This window comes from Misgurnus anguillicaudatus, chromosome 19 (assembly GCF_027580225.2).
Source record: "Misgurnus anguillicaudatus chromosome 19, ASM2758022v2, whole genome shotgun sequence".
Classification (NCBI taxonomy): domain Eukaryota; kingdom Metazoa; phylum Chordata; class Actinopteri; order Cypriniformes; family Cobitidae; genus Misgurnus; species Misgurnus anguillicaudatus.
In genome coordinates, this window is record NC_073355.2 from 50,734,428 (window position 1) to 50,757,424 (window position 22,997).

General features: G+C 36.4%; 5 protein-coding genes across 6 annotated transcripts in view; 3 read left to right on the forward strand and 2 right to left on the reverse strand.

Moving 5' to 3' along the window:
- The window catches only part of LOC129422851 (uncharacterized), a 469,570-nt gene that overhangs the window by 272,455 nt on the left and 174,118 nt on the right, over positions 1 to 22,997 (reverse strand). The gene's annotated exons all lie outside the window — the stretch shown is intronic.
- Positions 1 to 22,997, reverse strand: part of LOC129422214 (uncharacterized) — a 240,539-nt gene that overhangs the window by 194,278 nt on the left and 23,264 nt on the right. The window lies entirely within an intron of this gene.
- LOC129422329 (uncharacterized) overlaps positions 1,937 to 22,997 on the forward strand; it is a 97,155-nt gene continuing 76,094 nt past the window's right edge. Inside the window, exons 1-2 of one of the 2 annotated variants that reach the window (XR_012358904.1) lie at positions 1,937 to 2,086; positions 10,547 to 10,681. Coding sequence is in view for 1 of the 2 variants with exons in the window: in XM_073856598.1 (XP_073712699.1) it covers positions 17,979 to 18,066 (88 nt within the window). In the remaining variant the exon portion in view is untranslated. Of the gene's footprint in view, positions 2,087 to 10,546; positions 10,682 to 17,860; positions 18,067 to 22,997 lie in introns of those variants that run through there. The other variant, XM_073856598.1, reaches the window with a different exon arrangement.
- LOC141349139 (uncharacterized) lies at positions 10,798 to 17,833 on the forward strand. Its single transcript, XM_073856547.1, has one exon. The coding sequence runs from the start codon at positions 11,145 to 11,147 to the stop codon at positions 12,744 to 12,746; it is 1,602 nt and encodes a 533-aa protein (XP_073712648.1). The 5' UTR covers positions 10,798 to 11,144; the 3' UTR covers positions 12,747 to 17,833.
- LOC141350786 (uncharacterized) lies at positions 18,449 to 21,414 on the forward strand. Its single transcript, XM_073856612.1, has one exon. It carries the CDS (start codon positions 18,450 to 18,452, stop codon positions 19,347 to 19,349), a length of 900 nt encoding a protein of 299 aa, XP_073712713.1. The 5' UTR covers position 18,449; the 3' UTR covers positions 19,350 to 21,414.

Here is a 22,997-nt window from a genome sequence, read left to right on the forward strand (position 1 = left end):
CAGTGCAACCATTGAAAATAGCTGGTCTCGAGCCCTGCATAATTGAACAAACAAATTCATGGGTTTTCAGAGAGACTAGTTTAAAATGCCAGATGCCAATCATTTGGTCACATTTGTGAGAAAAACAAACTAAGAGAATCTCAGTACATTCATTTGATTCTGCATTTTCTCTCTTTTTGCAAAGCGCTTTCTGGTTGTTGCGCAAAGCAGATTAAGTTTGTTTGCAAAATGCTGGATTTGTTTGTTTAATTATTGCACAAATTTACCTCATTAATGGCGCGCTTGAACTGCGGGTGAAGCCCGTGTCTATTGTGCTTTGCTTTCATGTATGCGCCATCGAGTTTAAATGTGAATGAAGCACACATTCATTGCTTTGCTTTCACGGATGTGCCAGTTGCACATTCATACTGGCCGCATGTGTTGTGGCTGTCTGCCTGTAAAAACAGGATAAGTAGGATAGTTCGCTTTACTTTAATTAACTGTTTAAAATTACTCTCCCAGCCATTTTTTTCTGACTTATTTATTTAAAGGTCTTGATGATCCACCCGGAAAAAGAAAATCCTTCGCAATACCTTTAAGACAGTTTATCCATTTACCCAATGAAATGTTCAGAGAATTCCACAATATTAAAAAAGACCAAACTAAAACTGTAACACCTCAAAACTTTAAAATTACACTTGAATCATTTAACTATTTTGTAATATTTAGTTTCTTCGCCATGACACACAAAAACGTGTTTTCTCCTATGAAACAATAATTACACCAAAACATAACATACATTTACAAAAGATGTGACTTTTATTCATTTGCTGCAATTCACATCTTTAAAATTCAAGCGATTTTGAGGAACAGATCCAAATTCAGTTCTTTATCCAGCGATCTTGATCCCAGTTCTCATCAGCGACCGTAAAAGACTTTATAAATTTGAATTCAAATATCGCGCCTCAAGAAGCTTTACGACACATTGAAATCACTGCCGTAAAGCAAATCATTGGCTCTTTGCATGCTATGTGACAGATTTGTGCCATTTCCATTTTTCGCTTGAGTCGTGTACATTTGAAATTTGAAATGCGTGCCGTGACAGAGGGAAGCCGGATTAACAATCTCGTAGATTAATAACTTTAATACTTCTCTTTACTTTACTTCATATACTAGAAGAGGACCTTGGCTGTAGTACATCGTAATTTTTAACTACTTTTGGTACTGATTTTAAAGTTATATTGAGAATTTAAATTGAAATCTTTAAAAAATATATAAAATAAAAATGTTCATATAATCCCCTATTCAGCAGTCAATAGCAAAGAAGTACATTTCATTTTGAGTATATTGATCACAATCATCAGAGACCAAACAGTCAAATGTAGTTTTAACAACCGGCATCTCTACCTATCTAAACCACAAGACTTTTAGCCTCTTTATGACGTATAATGCATGTGTTTGTGTATAATCTCCATTTTTTGTGTGATGCAGAAGAACATAATAAATGTTGAATTGAAAGGGAAAATTGTGTTGTTTTATTGTCTCTTCAAGTAAAAACACTTGGTGACCCCATGCTGACCAAACTACCTGCTGTTTTTAACATAGCATATAGTCAACATTGACATGTGAACCCATTTAAAGCACTAGTAATCCAGATTTGATCATCTGAAAAAGTGTGTATCTGGATCAGGGTGATCCAGTCAAATTTTGCTTTGAAAAACCAGGACAAAAGTGAGATATAAAATGTATTTAGTTGTATTGGTGGGAAATTATTCGAATATTAGTGTATGTGTGTATTTGGTTAATGTGGTTTTATTTATAAAAATTTATATAATCGAGAAGGAATCCATGATAAGGGAGAGAGAGTAGATCTATGATCAGATCCACGCTCCGGAGCAGAGGGGGCGGTAATGCGCCTTTAAACTGGATGCCAACCGCCGTTAAAAGAGAAGAAGAAGAGACGAGACGAGGGAAATTTATGAGGAGAAAAGACGTGATTTTCGCGTTTCTTTGAGGGTTTTAAAACTAGAATCTTGCCTGCAATCAGAAGTACTGCACGCATTTTTACCGCGAGGAGGTGACTCGTTATTACTTCGGACTGTTTCAGGTAAGTTTGTAGAATAGGGGCTACACAAATGTTTGTGATTTAAATAGGATGAGGCTTGTTAAATGCAGGTGTAAAATACTAAGTACTGTTGCTTTTAAAAGGACATTTCAAGCATGTACTTACATTATAACATTATACTTTTAAATCCACTACATATTCATACACTTTGATATAGTACAGTTACTTGAGTAGTTAGTAAAAGTACTTCATTACTTTAAATCTCTGGTAAAATGTAAAACTATTTTGATAAGTTAAAGTTTAAAGCACACGAAACAAATCATGATTCAATAGATCCTGCTAGAATACCTTTTCTGAATTTTTATATGACTTGGTGGCTTTCGTTGACTGTATGTCTGTTCCTCTCGTGTTCACACAGATGTAAGAACAGGTTTTGACATCCAGAGTAGGGCTGCACGATTTCTGGAAAAATGATGATCACGATTGTTTTGCTCAAACTTTTGATCACGATTAGAAATCACGATCATTCTCTGAATAAACTTTTATTCACTTCAGTACTTTTATTACCCATAATAGCCATGTATATAATATTAGGCTATATATATTTTATATATTATAAAATATTTTAGTGTTTTGTAATTACAGCTCCCCTTCTCTTTTTAAAACATTTAGAATCATTCCGCAAATTCTGCATAGATTTTGCAAAAGAAATCAGCAGAAATAGCAAAAATAACTCATTATACAAAGCTGATACTTTTACAGCAATTAAAGCAGTTCAGTTTTGTTGTAACTGTCAAAATAATTTAATATATTTCATTTCCTACATTTTAGAGCATTTATGTTTGTTAAATTAAGGTTTTTGATGATGACCAAGTAGCGGCCGACTGCAAGTTAACGACATGTTTGATCAATTGAGCCTCTCAAATTAAGACTTTACTTGACTAAAATAACATTTATATAAAATACATATTTTCAGCATATAACAATGTTTGTTTAAATGTTTATTATCAACACACACTATTTTTAAAAAGCGGAGGCAGGCTGCTCTGCTGCTCGCAGTCGCGACGGAGTGCAGAAAAATAATGAAAAGGGCTATACAAAACGAAACAAAATAAACATGAAACGAAATAAACATGCAGGTTGCCTTACCTTACACATTCGCTATAAATCAATTAAAATTTAATGCTTTAAGACAACATTGCTATTCGTGTATCCAACAGTTAGGCTAAACTAAGAAAGATGTCCAATCTCAAACAAGAAAAAATTAATTACACCGCATTCTTACATGACTACAGGAAGAAGTCTTTTATAGATTATGTATTGGATGCTGTGTGCATAGATTATGCGCAGTATTTTAAGGTTTTAATCCAGTCCTTGATTTATATTTCCCCCCGGTGCTGCGGGCGGAGACGCTACCACCTTTGCAACAGGGGCATTGTGAATGTATGTGTGTGCGTAGCAGAATCTTGCGATAGGTTAAAACGTTGGCTCAACGTTTCTTTTAATTAAATTGAATAATATAAAAAGATGAAGAAGCCTAAAAAGCCCGAGGCCTGGCCCGCTTATCAACTGTGACGTTAAAATTGGCCCGAAACCCGACCAGAGGGGCGTAAAAAGGCTGAAATGCAGGGATCTAATATATATTTGTATGTCGTGGATGATCAGGGTTTTTTATGGTTGCGGCTTGTGTCTTCAGCTTTTTAAAATCTTGATATTTCACGTTTGGTCGAAAAAAAGCACAGTTTGCACAAGACTCGTAACTTACCTAATCAACATCACTTTCCTTAAATCCGAAATATCCAAACAATGGAGTATATAATTCTTTTCGGGGAACTAACGTACGTATTTCTGCACTTTCTTCTTGTTGCTCTGCCATTATGTTCGTTCAAGATGAATGACTGTAAATCTCGTGATGCCAACTTAATTCCACCATAATATAGACCGCGCTTGCAAATATCCACTCCGTATACTCTGACTCCGCCCATATCAAGCAAACCCATTGCTTGATTCTAGACTGCTTTGTGCTGGGTCTTTACACATTAATCGCGACGATTGTCTTTAACTAATCGTGGGGCGCACATATCGTTATCATGATAAAAATACGATTAATCGTGCAGCCCTAATCCAGAGTGTGTCACATTACATTTCATGGCTAAGAACAACTTTAATTTGATGACACTTAATGACAAGTTTTATGAAACATCAATACATTGTCTTTTTTGGTGTCTAATTAAGATTTTTCACATGTTCAGATGCTCTAGAGATACAGTTAAAGATAGCAGATTAATATTTGAAGAGTTTGGTTCCAAAACGCAATAAATCCATTTTGACCAATTTCGGTACCAAGAAAGTGACAAGATGAAAACCACTATTTTCTGTTACAAACTTTCACATAGCATTTTTAGGTTATAAAAACATAAAAAATTCAAATCCATAACTTGATTTTTAAAGATTTATTATAAAAACAAATAATTTTTTCAAAGTTTTTTTTTCAAAATGCTTTAAATCTATTGAATCAATATATAAATGTGCATTCATCTTTGCCATGTTATATTCATTTAGTTGAACAGAGTGGTATACGCTGATTAAAAAATAAACATTAATGGCCAAAACACTTACTTTGTCATATAGTCATTGCTGCGGTTATACTTGTGATGTTGTTGTTTAACATTTTTCACAGCGATCAGCTGTAAAATGTTTTGGTCCTGCTTGATTTTCGTTGATTTTGAGTAAAGTTATGTAAAGTTTTTCATAAGATCCTCTGGGGTCAATGTGTTAGCATGAGAGAAGCTTCATGCTGTTGGGAGAACAAGCAACCGCCTCCCGAGTGCCTCTCGCGTAAATTAAATGTTAAAGGCTTACATTTCTTTCCCGTCACAGAAAACCACCACAGGCTTATCAATGCCATCAAAGTATTATTTTGTTTTTGTTTGCTTGTAGGGCTGGGTTTCGATTCCGATTCTCAAGATCTTGAATCGATTATCATTATTCGATTCAATCCGATCGGATCTTCGAGATTTAGATAAGTGTTTTTGAAAAAAGCCCGAAATGGTGCCAGATAGGGGTGGGCGGAATGACCAAGAATCTATTCCACGGAATGAGTCATTTTATATCACGGTATATTTCATGGTATACATGTTTTTCAGTTTATATTGTTTTTGGATTATAAAAAGGTGCCGTTATTTGCCACTCACTATAGCTTTTAACTGCTCACCACAGTTTTAAAATATGGACAATTTAAAGTTAATAATGTTAAAGTGAAAATGCCTAGATGATAACAACAGATAAAGTCTTGATAGACAGAATCTTGAGTAATTAATTTTATAGACTATTGAAGCTATAGTATGCATTGTATTTTGTATTTATGCATATTACATTTAAAAATAGGCAATATGTAAAATGAATAGGTATAAATGTATGCACAAACCTACAGACAGGATAAATACCTGTATATGAGAGATGGATCTCTAGATATTATAAATATGACGGGTGCTATGATGTGATGAAGTCTGTTTTAAGGTCTTGACGCTCTTTACTTTCTATTAGACCTTAGCATTTGAGTCTCTTTCTAGTCTTTCTGATCAAAGATATTTGCAAATAAGCAAATTAGGCGTCAAACTACATCGCTCCAGCAGCGCACGTGTCACTGATATAAATGCGAGTTTTGTCTTAGCTTGCTTAAAGTTCAGAAAACTTGACAACTATTAGCATTATATGCGAGAAGAACTCTTTATTTGGCGACCCATTGCGCGCGCCTCAAGAAACCTCTGCCCGTGAGACCGGCTGCATGAGCACAGAGGGGGAGAGATTCGCTGCCAGACCCGCGGTGGATTCACTGGTGGTTATTATAAAAACAACACAAATAACTCGTTCATTTGTTATGAGTGGATTATTTTACATGTAGATTGCAGCTTTGAGCATTTCTGGAGTTTTCAAAACAACCACTTGCTTAACGTTACTGACCGCCATGTTCGTTGTTTTAATGTCCTTCCACCTCGCGCGCATGTGTGAATTCAATGACGCGGCAAGTTTAAGTTATTAATGATAAAATTGATCCTCTGAGTTATGGATCGATCTTTAGAAATTGGCATGAAATCGGTGAATGCATTTTTTCAGCCGCCATTGTTTGTTTACATTGCGTGGAATGGTGCGCTGTAATTTGTGGAGCGGATTTATTGCATTCTGCAGAAAAGGAGGAGTGGCGTTTATTGCGTTTTGGGCGAAAAGGGAGAAAAGATGACAATAACACGGCGGATATTGTATTTTGTGTAAAATTAAGAATTTACTTTTAAATACTGACCTGATATAATACTTATTTTGGCAGTAACTCATTTTTTTTAAATGCCGTTTATCGTGTTTTGGAACCAAACTCTTCATTTACACCTTTTGCAAATTGCACTTAAATTTTTGAATGTCAAAACGTTCAACAAAAAACGGCAGTAAAACTGACTATTATCAGCTTAAATTGAATTAAGATGTTTTGTATTTTTTTACTCGTGTTTTTAACCCTTTCCCAGCCTCATCTCAACCAAGATCCTGGTCTGCTCTCAATTAAGTTATTCAATTCAATTTTATTTATATAGCGCTTTTCATAATTGTTAATTGTTTCAAAGCAGCTTTACATTAATAGATGTAGGAAAAGCATAGAAAAGCGAGCGTAGTAATAATGTAACGTATACAGTAGAGTAGTAAGTTAAGCCAAAGGTGGCGGACTCTCCAGTGGATGAAAAACCCCTAGGAGAAAAACCCTCTTGGCTAGTCCAGAGGGAAAACTCCTAGGAGGGGAAAAACCCTTGAGAGAGATACATATATATTTATATATATATATAAATACTATCAGTGTATGTGAACGGGTAGGCGAATTAAACTGGTTCTGCCGGTGGTCACTGGTCAGGCATCGGCTGGGCATCTCGTTGAAGGATGGTCAGTAGATCAGTGGTGTGATGACCTTCACAGCTGCAGGAACTCGGTCTGTTTGTCTCATTGTCCTCAGGGTCGAGAACGAGACAGGAAGAGAGAAACAGAATCCTATTAGTGTAGGAGCCATTCACATGTTGCAAGTGTCATACATTATAGTGGTAACGTAGACCACAACTCCAACTAAATGTAGATAAATTAAACAAGGATGTCTACATTTGTTCTAAGCTAAGTCAACAACGTATTTGAACGTTATCTTTAACATCTCTAACGTAACGTTAGCCTAACATTAGAAAACGTTAACGTTAGCTTCTAGCTGCATTGTACATTATGTCAGCTTCATTAACGTAAATAACCGAGATGACAAATGTTATTTGTAATCACAGTGTTGTGCTGAATGATACATGTAAATGCTGTAGCACCAAACTAACGGATAGGTACTCTTGGTAAAGATAGTAAAAAGGCTTATCTTGGATGTTTAATTTGATCATGATGGCAACGAGATGCAGTTTAATGTGTTTACACTGTGACCTGTACATTTTGGCCTTGAGGTGAAGCTTTTCATTGACTTTCTCAACAATAAAATTATTAATATAACCCTGCAAAGCATAGTTAAGGCAATGTTGGTGACTTTCAGATGATTTATAGTCTTTCTGTCTCCAAAAATCATCAATTGCCTCCTGTGAAATGTCTCCTACTATGACAGCTGCCATAGCACCCGTCATCGAATGTTGATTGTTTGTCTGAGTGAGTGAAGGGGGCATGGCTTAGCCATAGGTCAATTAAAAATGGCGTACTCCACGTCTTTTAATACGATTATACTTACTGCGATTATGAGCTTAATCGCATTATTTTTATCAAAGTATTGCGTTTACATGAGGTAAAGTATAATTCCAGTATACGCGACAGATCAAACAATATGATTGGCATGTGAGAGGGCTCTCCCAGCTAACAAATTCTGGTTTCCATTAGGGCTGTGCCGGTTTCAGAATTGGTGATGACGGTTATGATGTGAGTCAAATGTGACGGTTCGTCACATAACCGTCTGGGGGGGGGGGGGGTGCTTGTTTAAATGCTCGTGGATTGACGCGAAAGTGTAATTTTACCATAAAATCATGAATGTGATGCCAAGTGTGTTTTAAAGCATAATGACTTTGAGAAATTTAACAGAAAGCAATTAAATATTTAAAAAACACACTGTTGCCAGAAGACTGCGCTGTCAATCTCTGCCCAGCATAAACGAATCCTCTATCTATCATTATCTTAATCTTCAGAGAAACAGATTTTTGCCATGGGCTTTTAATGTCTATATCTATGTGTCTATATCTGTCATTACACGGACCAGAACAGAACGAAAACAATGTGGATTAAAAAGCGTCTTGAAGAGGTTTTGCTCGTAAATGAATTAAAAATAAAGAAATTTGAAATTGAGATCGTTAAATTTTTTTTAAACTGCGCCATATGCGCTGCAAACGCAGCCGGTGAAAAGCACAATGGCCACGCGCGGCAAATGCTCTCCTCATACGCGCTCCTCAGTGCTCATGCTTGCGATGTGAAACAAGCATTTGAATAAACTAAACACTGATTAGCTACTTGCTCTACGTTTATTTACAATTAACAGCAAGACAACTAGCAGTGAATGTGCTTTCAGGAGAGTTAGTAGATTAACATGGGAGGATTTGAACTTGAAAAGCGGGGCGGAGCCTTTCCGCGGTTAAAACATCTTATGGTCGTTCATGTTTATTTGATTCTATAAATTAAATAGAAGGAAGAGATGATTTGAAAGGTGAGACTTTGTTTAATATGTTTAATCTAAAATGTAACCAAAAAGTTCCCAGGTCTCTCCTGTATGTCAGCGCGTGGTCAGTGTCTGCTCCGCTCTGTATTAGGGATGGGCATGATTAATCGACGATCGATAATTGATCGTTAAGAATTTAGTCGATTATGTTAATTTGTTATTGATTAATCGAATACTTCTTTTTTTATCTAATGCAGGTTGCGTTGCCTATCGTCTTGAAGCAATTAAATGAATTTCACTGTGTGACAGCAATTAAAAATTTTACCACCAGGGTGCAATATTTGACACCATACTCCGTTATCTGTGACCTTCCGTTTTGATTTTAAAAAAATAATCATGAAGAGGTCATGATTTTTTGGAACAAACGAGGTCTCTTTTTAAGAATGCGGCTCGCAGCTGCAGGTTCCGCTGCTTTAGAGCACCGCATATTCAAGCGCATATATGTTCCGTTTGCCTAACTAAATGTAGTTTAACTGTTTGCCACAAGTTGATCTTGTAACAAAGGTCTCATGGAGGAAAACACACTGTATTTTTGTATTCAACATTTTTGAATTATAAAAGTTAAATAATTATTTTTTTATTATAAAAATATTAATGATTAATCGATAGTCGATCGTTAATTCTTCCGACAATCGACTAAAAAATTTTAATCGAATGCCCATCCCTACTCTGTATTTTTCATTGCGTGACGTGATAACATGGTGAGGCGTGTAACACAGACTGTTGACAATTGTTTTTAATTAGTATTTAAACATTCTTTATGATATTTTATTTTTATTTTAATAACACGGTTTTGTCGGTTATAGAGTTCTAATGACGGTGTTCAACTATAACCGTCGGTCTCACGGTTATATAATAACCGTCACACCCCTAGTTTCCATAATGTTCTAGAAACGTTCATATTTTGTTGAAAGCGGGCATTTATTGCGCTTCCTTGGTAGCTTTATCAAGGTGCCTTACTGTGCTTTCAAACTGCCATCGGCAAGAGCGTGAATTAAAGCTCTGTAATCCGATTGGTTGTCGCTGAACCGTGTCATAGCTCATTACCATGAAGTTGAGCTGATTTCAACTCTCCTCGACGCTCACACCGTACGTAACGCGCCGCGCTGACGCACGACGCCGGCTCTCCTTGAAACTAAATTACTTCCGGCTACTTTGACGCCCTCACCCGTGGTGGTGTTAAGGCACAGTTATCCCTACTGAAGAGTCCAGCTAAGACCAGCATAGGCTGGTGGCTGGTTTTAGCTGGTATAAGGTGGCAGTAGCTGGTCTAAGCTGGTCCTCCCAGCATGAAAAAGCTGGTCATGCTGGTGGGCCAGCTGGTCTTCCAGCCTGACCAGCTAAGTCCAGCTAGACCAGCTTAAAAAGTGACCAAAACACAGCTAGACCAGCTTCCTACACCAGCAAAACCAGCTTCCTACACCAGCAAAACCAGCTAAAATCAATCTGGAGACCAGCTAAAACCAGCTCACCAGCTTATGCTGGTCTTAGCTGGATTTTTCAGTAGGGAGTAAAGGCCATCCATTATAAACGTTTTTTTTTGTTATATTATATAACCTACAGGGAATATTCTGGGAGGGTTCACTTTATGAAACCTAAAAATAACCTACAGGGAACGTTCTGAAAGGAGGGGGAAACCGAAGCGCTTGCTCATGGATTGGGGTGATATTCATTTTTAGCGTTTTTTTTTTCAGCCCAAAACCGATAATGCCATTTTCGGCTGAAAATTTTCGGTGCACCCCTACATCAATGATTGTTAACTGACAAAGCCTCTCTAAAATCTCCAGCCACACCCATAAAGTGATTGAGACCTTCAGTGAAGCTCCTCCTACAACAATCCACCAATAAATGCTGGAGTCAAACACACAGAGAAATCACTCCATGTGTGACAACTGAAATCTTCATGACATAATGTTGATGCTGGTGAAAGAGGAGCTTGAGAAGATGACAGATCCACAACCATGCAGAATAAAGGATGAAGATACTGAGGAACAAATAGGTTGGTGTCTATCTTTCAATTTTTATTATTGATGGTTGAGGAATAATCATAAAAACATTGAGAAACATGAGGGGGAAATAAACTAAAATCCATGAGATGATAACTTTCTGCATCTATAATAGATTCAGTAGAATTAGATTGGATAAAACTCTTTACCTGATGTTTCAAAGCAACCTTCAGTGGATTGAATGACTGTGATCTCCATGCAATGCTCTACTAGTATTAAACTGCAAGAGCAGACATTGACAATAGAAATTACATAATGTACTTCACATGAGAAATAACACATAACAGACCCACACCATGTTGCTTTTGTCATACAATCTTAAAAGTGTTTTGTCAATCTGGTTTATCAATTTTAATGATTTACTGTCTTAATTTTAGATATGATGGAAGTGAAAGAGGAGAGTCAAGCTGAAGTGGATGAGAAACATCAGATTGTAAAAATAAACCATAATGTTTCACAGAAAGAAACTCTGAAGACAGAAGACATAAAGTGTGAAAATAGTTTCAGTGAAGATGAACGCCCTGAAGATCACAAGAGGACTCACAGTGAGGAGAAACCTTTAACATGTCAACAGTGTGGAAAGAGTTTCACCTTTCGATCGAGCCTTATCCGGCACAAGAAAGCTCACAGTGAGGAGAAACCTTTCACATGTCAACAGTGTGGCAAGAGTTTCAGAGATAAAAGTAAACTTGAGACTCACGTGAGCAGTCACATTAAAGAAAAAACACATGTGTGCCATGAGTGTGAAAGGAGTTTTACAAAAAAAAGTTACCTTAAGATACACATGAGGTCTCACACTGGAGAGAAACCTTATCCATGTCAACAGTGTGGAAAGAGTTTCACCTTAATATCGAACCTTAACCAGCACATAAAAACTCACAGTGAGGAAAAGCCTTTCACATGTCAACAGTGTGGAAAGAGTTTCACCTTAAAATCGAACCTTAACCAGCACATGAAAGCTCACAGTGAGGAAAAGCCTTTCACATGTCAACAGTGTGGAAAGAGTTTCAAAACAAAATGGCACCCTAACCAACATGTGAGGATTTACACTGGAGAGAAACCACATCTGTGCCATCACTGTGGAAAGAGTTTTACAACTGCAAGTGAACTTAATAAACATTCAAGAGTTCACACTGGAGAGAAAACTTACAAGTGTCAACAGTGTGGAAAGAGTTTCAGAACAAAACCTCACCTTAACGTACACATGAGGATTCACACCGGAGAGAAACCACACGTGTGCCATCACTGTGGAATGAGTTTTATAACTGCAGGTAACCTTAAGAAACATTCGAGTATTCACACTGGAGAGAAACCTTACATGTGTCATTTGTGTAAAAAGAGTTTTACAAGTAAAGGTAATCTTAAGACACACATGACACTTCACACTGGAGAGAAACCTTACACTTGTCATCTGTGTGGAAAGAGTTTCAGAACAAAACCTAACCTTAACGTACACATGAGGATTCACACCGGAGAGAAACCACACGTGTGCCATCACTGTGGAATGAGTTTTATAACTGCAGGTAACCTTAAGAAACATTCGAGTATTCACACTGGAGAGAAACCTTACATGTGTCATCTGTGTAAAAAGAGTTTTACAAGTAAATGTAATCTTAAGACACACATGACACTTCACACTGGAGAGAAACCATTCACTTGTCAACAGTGTGGAAAGAGTTTTACAACGAAACGTGACCTTAATAGACACGTGAGAATTCACACTGGAGAGAAACCGTTCACTTGTCAACAGTGTAGAAAGAGTTTTATAATGAAATGTGACCTTAATGCACATGTGAGAATTCACACCGGAGAGAAACCATACTTGTGTCAACAGTGTGGAAAGAGTTTCAGGACAAAACCAAACTTTAATGCACATTTGATCACTCACACTAAAGAGAAACCGTTCACATGCCATGAGTGTAAAAAGAGTTTCAAAACAAAAGCTGCCCTTAAAAAGCACGCAAGATTTCACACTCAATAGAAACCATTCATGTGTTAACAGTGTGGATATGGCAACAGAGTTTATAAATCAGCTGAGGTCTTATTAATAAAACTGTCTGGAGGATCCTTACTCAAAGTCTACATGCACACAAAAGCCCAAGATGTCTGTTCTTGTGTTCTTGTGAAACGTCATCAGTCGCGGCCCAAGTACTGTTCCAATACCAAGTTCACATCAAGTCAAGTTCACATAACATCTCAGGATGTGTTCTTGATCCGCTCATTTTATCAAGGATGAATCAGAAGGTAACTTGTGTGGACATATGATAGACGATTTTCCCAGAATGCATTTCACATCAACGGCATTGAAGCTTAATACCTGCACAATATTTGAAATATTACTCTTTCTGTGTCATAAAATGTAGCCATTTAGTCGAGAATATAGATGAATAAACTTTAAATCTGTAGTCAGTTAGTAAAGATAGGACCTAATATTAAAATTTCCTCTGATGATTTTGGATATGTGAGTTCAAGGTGATCAAAGAGATTCCTCTCTGCAAATCTTTCTGAAATGTTCTGCTGTCTCAGTGCAGCTGCTCTGCCCTTCAGTGTCTGATCGTTAAACATGAAATATTCTCTTTGGATATACACTATATTGCCCAATGTTTTGGGACACCCCTCCAAATCATTGAATTCAGGTGTTCCAGTCACATCTAGTGAAAGGAACTCTTAATGCTTCATCATACCAAGACATTTTGGACATTTTCATGCTCCAACTTTGTGGGAACAGTTTAGGGATGGCTCCTTCCTGTTCCAACATGACTGTGCACCAGTGCACAAAGCAAAGAGTGTGCAGAAACCTGACTGGCCTGCACAGAGTCGTGACCTCAACCCAATCAAACATCTTTTGAATGAATTAGAGCAGAGACTACGAGTGAGGCCTTCATCAGTGTCTTACAAATGTGTTTTAGAAGAATGGTCAAAATTTCCTATAAACACATTCTTATACCTTGTAGAAAGTCTTCCAAGAATAGTTGAAGCTGTTATAGCTGCAAAGGGTGGACAAAACTCCAAATTAAACCATATGGATTAAGAATATAAAGGCAGGTGTCCCAAAACTTTTGTCAATATAGTGCATCTAAGAGGCTGTTTACACTTGGCATTAACATGCGTTTTCATCGATCTGATCACAAGTGGACGACGTTAATGCCAGGTGTAAATAGTGTTCAAAACATTTTGAGCTCTTCCACTTTCAACCACTTTCTACCAAATTCGGATGTAGTCTAAACCCCTTTCGATCGGATTGCTTTTATAGTGTAAATGCACATGTGGTTGAATGTGTTCGAACAGACACACGCGACCGCCTTCCCCCCCATCCATTTATCTAATTTGAGGTATTAAACACAATGTTCAAGTCTTTTCTGACTTCTGGCGCGAACACACGGCATACAGCGCTATTTTTAGCCTTTTATAGATAAAACGAAAGCGGCTGATCTCCGTAGTTTCGTTTTGAAAGCGTGTGAAAGTTGCGCGATCCTATTTCATCAATTGCGCTGATATATCAGAGAAAGCTCTAACATATACACGAACAAAACACTGTGCAGCATGTTTACCTGCTAAATAAGCAGCGGACTCCGACATAATATTAGTTCTCGTCCATATAAACTCATAATTACTCCCGCTCACGTTTAATGACAGCAGAGAGACTCGCCCACTGTCTCACGGACCGTCCCCTCACAGTATTTAGAACAGAAGCGGTCGAAAGTGGACAAAAGAGACGGATTTAAATACCAGGTGTAAACGTGATGTGTTTTCTCGTCCACTTGTGATCCGATCGATGAAAACACATCTTAATACCAAGTGTAAACAACCCCTAACTGGTATTTGGTCTCATCAATTTACTTCTCTTCTTATTCAACTGAAGTCTGTTATTTGTTATTATTGTTTTAACTGATGTTAAAGTTAAGTTTCATAACTTAAATCACATATATTTTCTTTAGAATCTTAACACTGAATCACTGCCTGTGTACTTTAACTAGATTAATTTTGTGTTTACTTCATGTTGTACAAATAATTAATTAAAATAACATAATTAAACAAACAAATTTATGGGTTTTCCGAGAGTTTAAAATGCCAGATGCCAATCATTTGGTCACATTTGTAAGAAAATCAAGCTGAGAGAATCTCTGGCGCACTACACAGTACATTAATTTGATACTGCATTTTCCTTCTCTTTGCAAAGCGTTTTCTGGTTGTTTGCGAGTCGAGTTTTCCCTTCGCAAAGCAGATTAAGTTGTTTGCAAAATGCTGGATTTCTTTGTTTAATAACCCACTTATAAATGGTGCACTTGAAGTGCGGGTGAAGCTTGCGTCTATTGTGCTTTGCTTTCACATGTGAGAATGGAGCATGCATTCATTGCTTGGCTTTCTGCGCCAGTGGTACATTCATACTGGCCGCATGTGTTGTGGCTGTCTGCCTGTAAAAACAGGATAAGTAGGATAGTTCGCTTTACTTTATTTAACTTTGTTAAAATTAACAACTAAGAAAGCGTCTTTAAAATAATTATTTTACTATTGCTTTGTTTAAAATAACTCTACCAAAAGGAATTTATTGTTTTTTCCTTATACTTCCAGTTAAAGAATTGGTGGCTCTTAAAGTAGATTTTACCTGTCTAGGTGGGTCATGGTTTCAATGTATAGTACTGTATAGTAGGGGTGAGACCAAAATTTGGTCTTCAATGCATCGCGATGCGGACGTGGACAATTCTGAATCGATTCAAGAATGTCAAAAATCGATTCTTGAAATTTAGTTTACTGTATAGTAATGCAATAAGTCGGCAACACCAAAGCTCCAAAAGTATCAAAAATATTTATTATTTAAAAACAGTGCATGGCATCAGGTTACGTTTCGAGCACACTGGCTCTTCATCAGAATTAGTTTACAAAATGATAACATAACCAAAAGGCATAACTCAACTGGGGAGCGGTGCTTCTCATGAGAATACGTGTGTATTTCTACGTAAAGTGTAGTTGTACATGTACATTTACTTATGTTTGAAATACATTAAAACATATAATATTGACGTTTTGACAGGACTAATATGTTAATTATGTACGTATTAACAGCTCTACAGACATACAAATTTGTACGCAAGTTATTCCTATTCATAATTATTAAAATTGCGGGCTTGGCGTTTCTCACTCATATTAATGACATGTTTTCAGTCATATTTTCTGACTTATTTATTTAAGACAGTTTACCCATTTACCTAATGAAATGATCATGACACTCAGAGAATTACACAATATTAAAAAAGACCAAACTAAAACTGTAACATTTTAAAACCTTAAAATAAATAACATTTCTGTAATCATTTAACTATTTAGTTTCTTCGCCATGACACACAAAAACGTGTTTTCTCCTATGCAACAATAATTACACCAAAACATAACATAAATTTACAAAAGATGTTACTTTTATTCATTTGCTGCAATCCACATATTCAAGCGATTGCGAGGAACCAATCCAAATTCTGTCCTTTATCCAGCGATCTTGATCCCAGTTCTCATCAGCGACCGTAAAAGACTTTGAATTAAAATATCGCGCCTCAAGAAGCTTTACGACACATTGCTTTACAGCAATGATTTCAAATCATTGGCTCTTTGCGTGCTATCAATGAAATTATATTGACAAGAAGTGAAAGTCAATAGAACCTTCCATTGCAACACCAGCGCCCAGCAGCAGCCGTAAGTATCCGCCATTTTGGAATGAGAGCGACTCGGGAGTCAACTAGAAGTGATGGCAATATCAGCTACTTTGTACATTAAAATATCAAATTCAAACTGAATGATGATAACACAGAATAAGATACAATCAGACCAGTGATCATTAATCCCTTTTTACAGCTTGTTTTCAGATATTTAGACAAGTCTTTTAATTCTATATAGGCTTTTGGTAAACCATTCTCTGCTAGCATGTAAAAAAATAGATCATTGAAATTTGGCTTCCCCTGTGATGTCAGAAGGGGACAATACCACCAATTTATCTGCACTATCCAACCACAGCACTGCCATTAAGTGCAGAGATCATCTCATTTGCATTTAAAAGTACACAACCAAAATGGCACATTTTGCTCACATCTTCAAAGTGGCAATTTTAACATCTTATAATAAATTATCTATATGGAATTTTGAGCTAAAAACTTCAAATACGTACTCTGATGACACCAAAGATCTTATAAAAGTCTTGTGATATGTCCTTTTTAACTTTTGATTCACCTTTTTTTACTGTACCTCATCTGCATCATGAATGGTGTACAGTGCAAAATGTATACATTTCTCTCTAAACTCAGATACAGACATACAGATTACTTTTAATAAAAACACATTTTGTAAGTAGTTTCTCCATCACTTTGATCTTCAGATCTGTACATAGTTAGATTGAAATCTGCTTTTTGTTGCTTTTCTTAAAAACATCGAAAAACCACCCATCATTGTTAATAGAGCTGTTAACAGAGCCATCACCCTTAATGAAATGTTTTTGTTTCAGTCACATCAAAAGTAATAGGGCTGTTAACCATCTGCTGGTTATATTGTTATAAATGTTTGATAAACCTCATTATTCCAGACTGATAGTTCCCATTTACACCCAATTTATTACGGTGATTTCTTAAGCTCTCCTTTAAATTTACGAACAAAGCAAAAGTTTGTTTTCAATAGCCAGAGGAATAAATTAATATGTCATTTTAAAACACAAAATTCAGTTTGGGGTAAGAGAGTCCCCATTGGTCTATTTGCTCAGAAATATCATTTAAATGTTAATATTTCATGACTTTTCCTAATAACTGACCAGAAAAAAATTTGGCGTCTTTCTAATAATTTTCACATGTTAGGCTTCTCGTAACAGGTTTTATTCACTAAACTGGTGATTTTATACAGTTGTATTAAATTAATATTTCTTTAATAAATTCAGTCACAACAGACAGGACCCTAAACATGAATTACATGCAGTTACAGAAATAAGCGTGTGAATATGTATCTGACACAAACCAAAGAACTGAACAGATTTAATCCTGAAACAGATTCCTCGAGTAAGAATGTTTTACTGACATTTAATGGTTTGATGTCTCCTCTTTCATCTCCATTTTACACCCATAGAGTGAAAGTGATTGAGATCTTCAGTGAGGCTCCTCCTACAACAATCCACCAATAAATGCTGGAGTCAAACACACAGAGAAATCACTCCATGTGTGACAACTGAAATCTTCATGATATAATGTTGATGCTGGTGAAAGAGGAGCTTGAGAAGATGACAGATCCACAACCATGCAGAATAAAGGATGAAGATACTGAGAAACAAATAGGTTGGTGTCTATTTTTCAATCTTTATTATTGATGGTTGAGGAATAATTATAAAAGCATTGAGAAACATGAGGGGAAAATAAACTAAAATCCATGAGATAATAACTTTCTGCATCTATAATCGATTCAGTAGAATTAGATTGAAACATCAGGTAAAGAGTTTTATCCAAAGCAACCTTCAGTGGATTGAATGACTGTGATCTCCATGCAATGTTCTACTACAGTCAAACTACAGGAGCAGATATTAAAAATAGAAATGACATCATGTACTTCACATTGAAGATAACACACAGATACATGACATGTTGCTTTTGTCAAACAATCTCAAATGTGTTTTATCACTCTGATTTATCAATATGAACTATTTACTGTCTTCATTTTAGATATGATGGAAGTGAAAGAGGAGAGTCAAGCTGAAGTGGATGAGAAACATCAGATTGTAAAAATAAATCATAATGTTTCACAGAAAGAAACTCTGAAGACAGAAGACATAAAGTGTGAAAATAGTTTCAGTGAAGATGAACGTCCTGCAGATCACAAGAGGACTCATAGTGAGGGGAAACCTTTCACATGTCAACAGTGTGGAAAGAGTTTTAGAATAAAAGCTCACCTTAAAGAACACATGAGGATTCACACTGGAGAGAAACCATTCACATGTCGTCTGTGTGGAAAGAGTTTCACATCAAAATCTGGCCTTAAAACACACATGAGGATTCACACTGGAGAGAAACCTTACACATGTCAACAGTGTGGAAAGAGTTTCACCTCTCAATGGAGCCTTCAACGCCACATGAAAACTCACAGTGGGAAAAAGCCACACACGTGCCACCATTGTGACAAGAGTTTCCTTGATACAACTCATCTTAAGTCTCACATGATGATTCACAGTGAAAAGAAACCTCACGCATGTCTTCAGTGTGACAAGAGTTTCATAGATAAAACTAGACTTGAGACTCACATGAGAAATCAGACTGGAGAGAAACCTTACATATGCTATCAGTGTAAAAGCAGTTTTACATGTCTAGGTAGCCTTAAGGCACACATGAAATTTCACAACAAAGAGAAACCCTTCACATGCCATCTGTGTGGAGATTGTTTCTCATTAAAATCTAGCCTTAATTTTCACATGAAAATTCACACCGGAGAAAAACCTTATAAGTGTCAACAGTGTGGAAAGAGTTTCACCTTTCAATCGAGTCTTATCCGGCACATCAAAGTTCACAGTGGTGAAAGGCCATACGCATGCCAGCATTGTGACGAGTTTCCCAGACAAACCTCAACTTAAAGCTGTAATCTACGATGTTGAAAATCGGTTGAGAAAGCCTGAGGCGGTTAGTAAGTTTTAAAAAACTCATCCCGCCCCTCTGTGCTACCTGATCCCTCCCACCGGGAAACGAATTCAAGCTTTGATCACTGGTAGTAAACATCAGAACAGAGATTTACCGAGCGGTAAACACATAAAGCCTTGAAGGAATGAACAATTACAATTATGATTGCAATTGACGTTATTTACATTCACAACAACGTTTGGCATACGTTTCCCCTCCTGAGCTTCAAGGAATGACTTTGTAAATATAATTACTTTGACCCGTGATACGCGATGCTAAACGGCTAACATTCCACTGCCGACCGGCAGCATGTTGTCAGACTGATAAAAATATATTTATGTAACCTCACACAATAAAATTATAAATAGATGCGTACCTGTTCAACAAAAAGTCCGCCGTGTCGGCGTCGGTTTTCAGCCCCAAATCTCCCTGAAGCTTCCTCCAACGGTCAATTGCGGACCCTTTATTGATTCTACTTAGAGTCCGGCGTTTTTCACACTTTTTTTACCTCTGCTCTTTCCTCTACAGACTTCCCTTTTCTTCTAACCTTTACTGTAGGGACAAGAAGCTTGCTGCTGTCGGTTAGTTTTTTTCCATTAGTGAGATGTTGCTGCTTCGCTAGCTAACATACACTGACACAAATGTCATGTCGCAGGCACGAGAGGGGCGGGGTGGTGAGCGATGAGGTGGAGACGCGATCGCGAGGTGGATTTTCAAGTGTACGGGGATTTGATGAGAGCAGTTAACCAATGTAAGCTGTCCGGCCGGACAGTTTACATTGGTCAATTTATCTGCCGCCGTACACCCAATAGACTGAATGGATTTTTAAAATTGTTTTTTCTCTTCATATTGTTAGGATTTTACTGTAGAACCATAAACAGCATCTAAACGAGTTTATTAATAATGAACAATCTTTGAAATCGTAGACCATAGCTTTAAGATACACATGATAACTCACAGTGAAAAAAAAACTTTTGCGTGTCTTCAGTGTGAAAAGAGTTTCGGAGATAAAAATAGACTTGAGCCAGCATTGTGACAAGTTTCCCAGATACAACTCAACTTAAGATACACATGATGACTCACATTGAAGAGACACCTCACGCATGTCTTCAGTGTGAAAAGAGTTTCAAAGATAAAAGTGGACTTGAGTCTCACATGAGAAGTCACACTGGAGAAAAACCTTTCATATGTCTTAGTATATCTTAGTATTTTTGTCTTGTTTTCAGTAAAAATATCTTTTTATAGATGCAAAAAGATGCTTTTCTTGATGAGCAAGGTGACCCAACAAGGTGGGTCTTGTCTTTGGAACAAAAATATCAAATTTAAGTGATTTTGTGCATTTTTCTTGAATTTAATGTTTTAGAAAAATGTTCAAGATTTTTTGCTTACCCCATTGGCAGATTTTCTTTGCTTGTTTTATGCACAAAATCACTTAAATTTGATATTTATGGTCCGGGAACTGGATTTGTTTTCTTGGGTCGTTTTGCTCATTAAGAAAGGCATCTTAATTTAAGATTTTTTTGATATTTTTGCTGAAAACAAGACGCAAATACTAAGAATTTTTTTTGTTGAAAATCATTTTTTGCAGTGTACACTCTCAGAAGTGGGGGTGCGAAAGTTGTCGCTGGGACAGTACCCTTTCAAAAAGGTACACCTTTGTACCCAAAGAGTGCATATTAGTACTTTGAACTGCCAAAATGTACCTTTAAAGGTACATATTTGTACCTAAATGGTACATATTAGGACCTTTTTTAAAGGGTACTGGCCCAGTGACGGCTTCGTACCTTTGTTTTTGACAGTGTATTCAAACATTAGGGAATTTTTTTTACAAGAATCTTTCTACACAACTCTGTTTCTGTCTTAGAGTATCTATTGGTATGACTTTGTCTCCTTGACTTTTATTTTCTATGCTGATCTTTATGTTTGATATTAATGTTGTTATCTTTGAATTTGAATACAAATGATCTATTTAAATTTAACCGGCCTTGCAAAATAAATGGTAGACATTCATTCATTTTAAAACACTTCAATTCCTTTTATTGTTACGGATGCTGGTATGAAGAGACGATGAGGACGAGTGAATACAAAAGACATGTACTTTAATAGTAAAACAACAGGATACAACCACACACACAAATACATTAACAATACCACAATACAACGACTGAAACGACTAATGGGGAATTCAGTGTAATGTGTGTTATACTTATTACATTTTTTTCTGGGTTACATTACAGAATGCATTTATTACTCGCTCTTTAGTCCTTTGCAAATTGGCATATGTGGATATGTCGACTGCCTTCCTTTTTATTTGGATTTTTATAACAACCCTATATTTCAGTGTAAATATATTGTCAGTGTTTACATGCTCTATTTGCAAGTTTGCTAACTTTAAGAAGTCCATTAAAAGTAATCAAAAATTGCTAATTGAATAATAAATTGGTATTTGGGGTTGATTGTATATACAAAAAAACATATATTGTTCAATTCACATGTGAGCAACAGAAATAATAATTAAAATTTAAACCATGATATGCCTAATCTTAAACATTAAGTTTAAAGCCAAACAGTTATATAATTTCATGTCTTCAAATCTGACATTCTGGACTAAATAATTCATTTTTTTTAAATAGGAAAGCATGCAACAGGTAAATGTAGACATTGTGGTCAAACAGAGACAATAGAGCATATTTTATTAAAGCAATAAACCCCAAGAAGCAGTGCATAACGTTAGCGGGATTTTATAAAATAAAACACAAATAAGTTGTAATTATATAAGTACAAATAGTACTCTTCCGCCAAACAAAGTAGTTCCTCAGAATCAAGTGTGGCTGCAACAGAGCGCAGTTCACAAACAACACAGACGCAGCAAAGGCACAATGAAAATATGATTAAAGACTGCTGTTTATTTTTTTTATAAATCAACATTCATCTAATTTATACATTAACATTTATATCGTGCAACTGTTGAAGTGATGATCAAATATGCTTGGAAGCATGCTTAACTATTTCCCCGTCAGCGTTTTTTTTTTAAGTTGCCACCCAGTTTTAGTTGAAGAAAATTATCTTCTTTAAATAAACATAATAAAAATAAAATATCAAATGAAAGAACAGTCCATCCGCTTTCCAACAACATCAAAAAACGTTTCATCCTACCTTCATTTGTTGTCTTATCAGTTATCACCTCTCAAATTCTCAGCTAAATGCGGAGATAATTCCATTTTTGTGAAGAACTTTGTAAGAGATCAGATTCAGAGCCTGATCAAAACACACATCACGCTAAATCCACCACAACACTGTTGTGTCGAGTGAATGCCTCAGTGTTTGTTGGGAAAGATTGCCCTCTAGTGGATAATATCGGAAATATCAATAAGACAAAAAAACTTCACAGAACGTTTTCTCTTTATTGACGAAATGTTTTATTTATTGACATTTATCTGGATATCGCCATAATTGTGCAAAGGTAGAAAAATAAAAAAAATGATTAAAGACTGTGATGTTTATTTTCATAAATCAGTACACAGCAACAGTGGCGCAGTGTTACTTGTGATGCGGTCTGAACCGTGGGTTTACCGGGGTATTTTATCACGGCTTAGAACGCGTTT

Coding starts and splice junctions, on each gene's coding strand:
- LOC141350786 (XM_073856612.1), top strand. CDS start 18,450: ATGATGGAAGTGAAAGAGGAGAGTCAAGCTGAAGTGGATGAGAAACAT.
- LOC141349139 (XM_073856547.1), top strand. CDS start 11,145: ATGATGGAAGTGAAAGAGGAGAGTCAAGCTGAAGTGGATGAGAAACAT.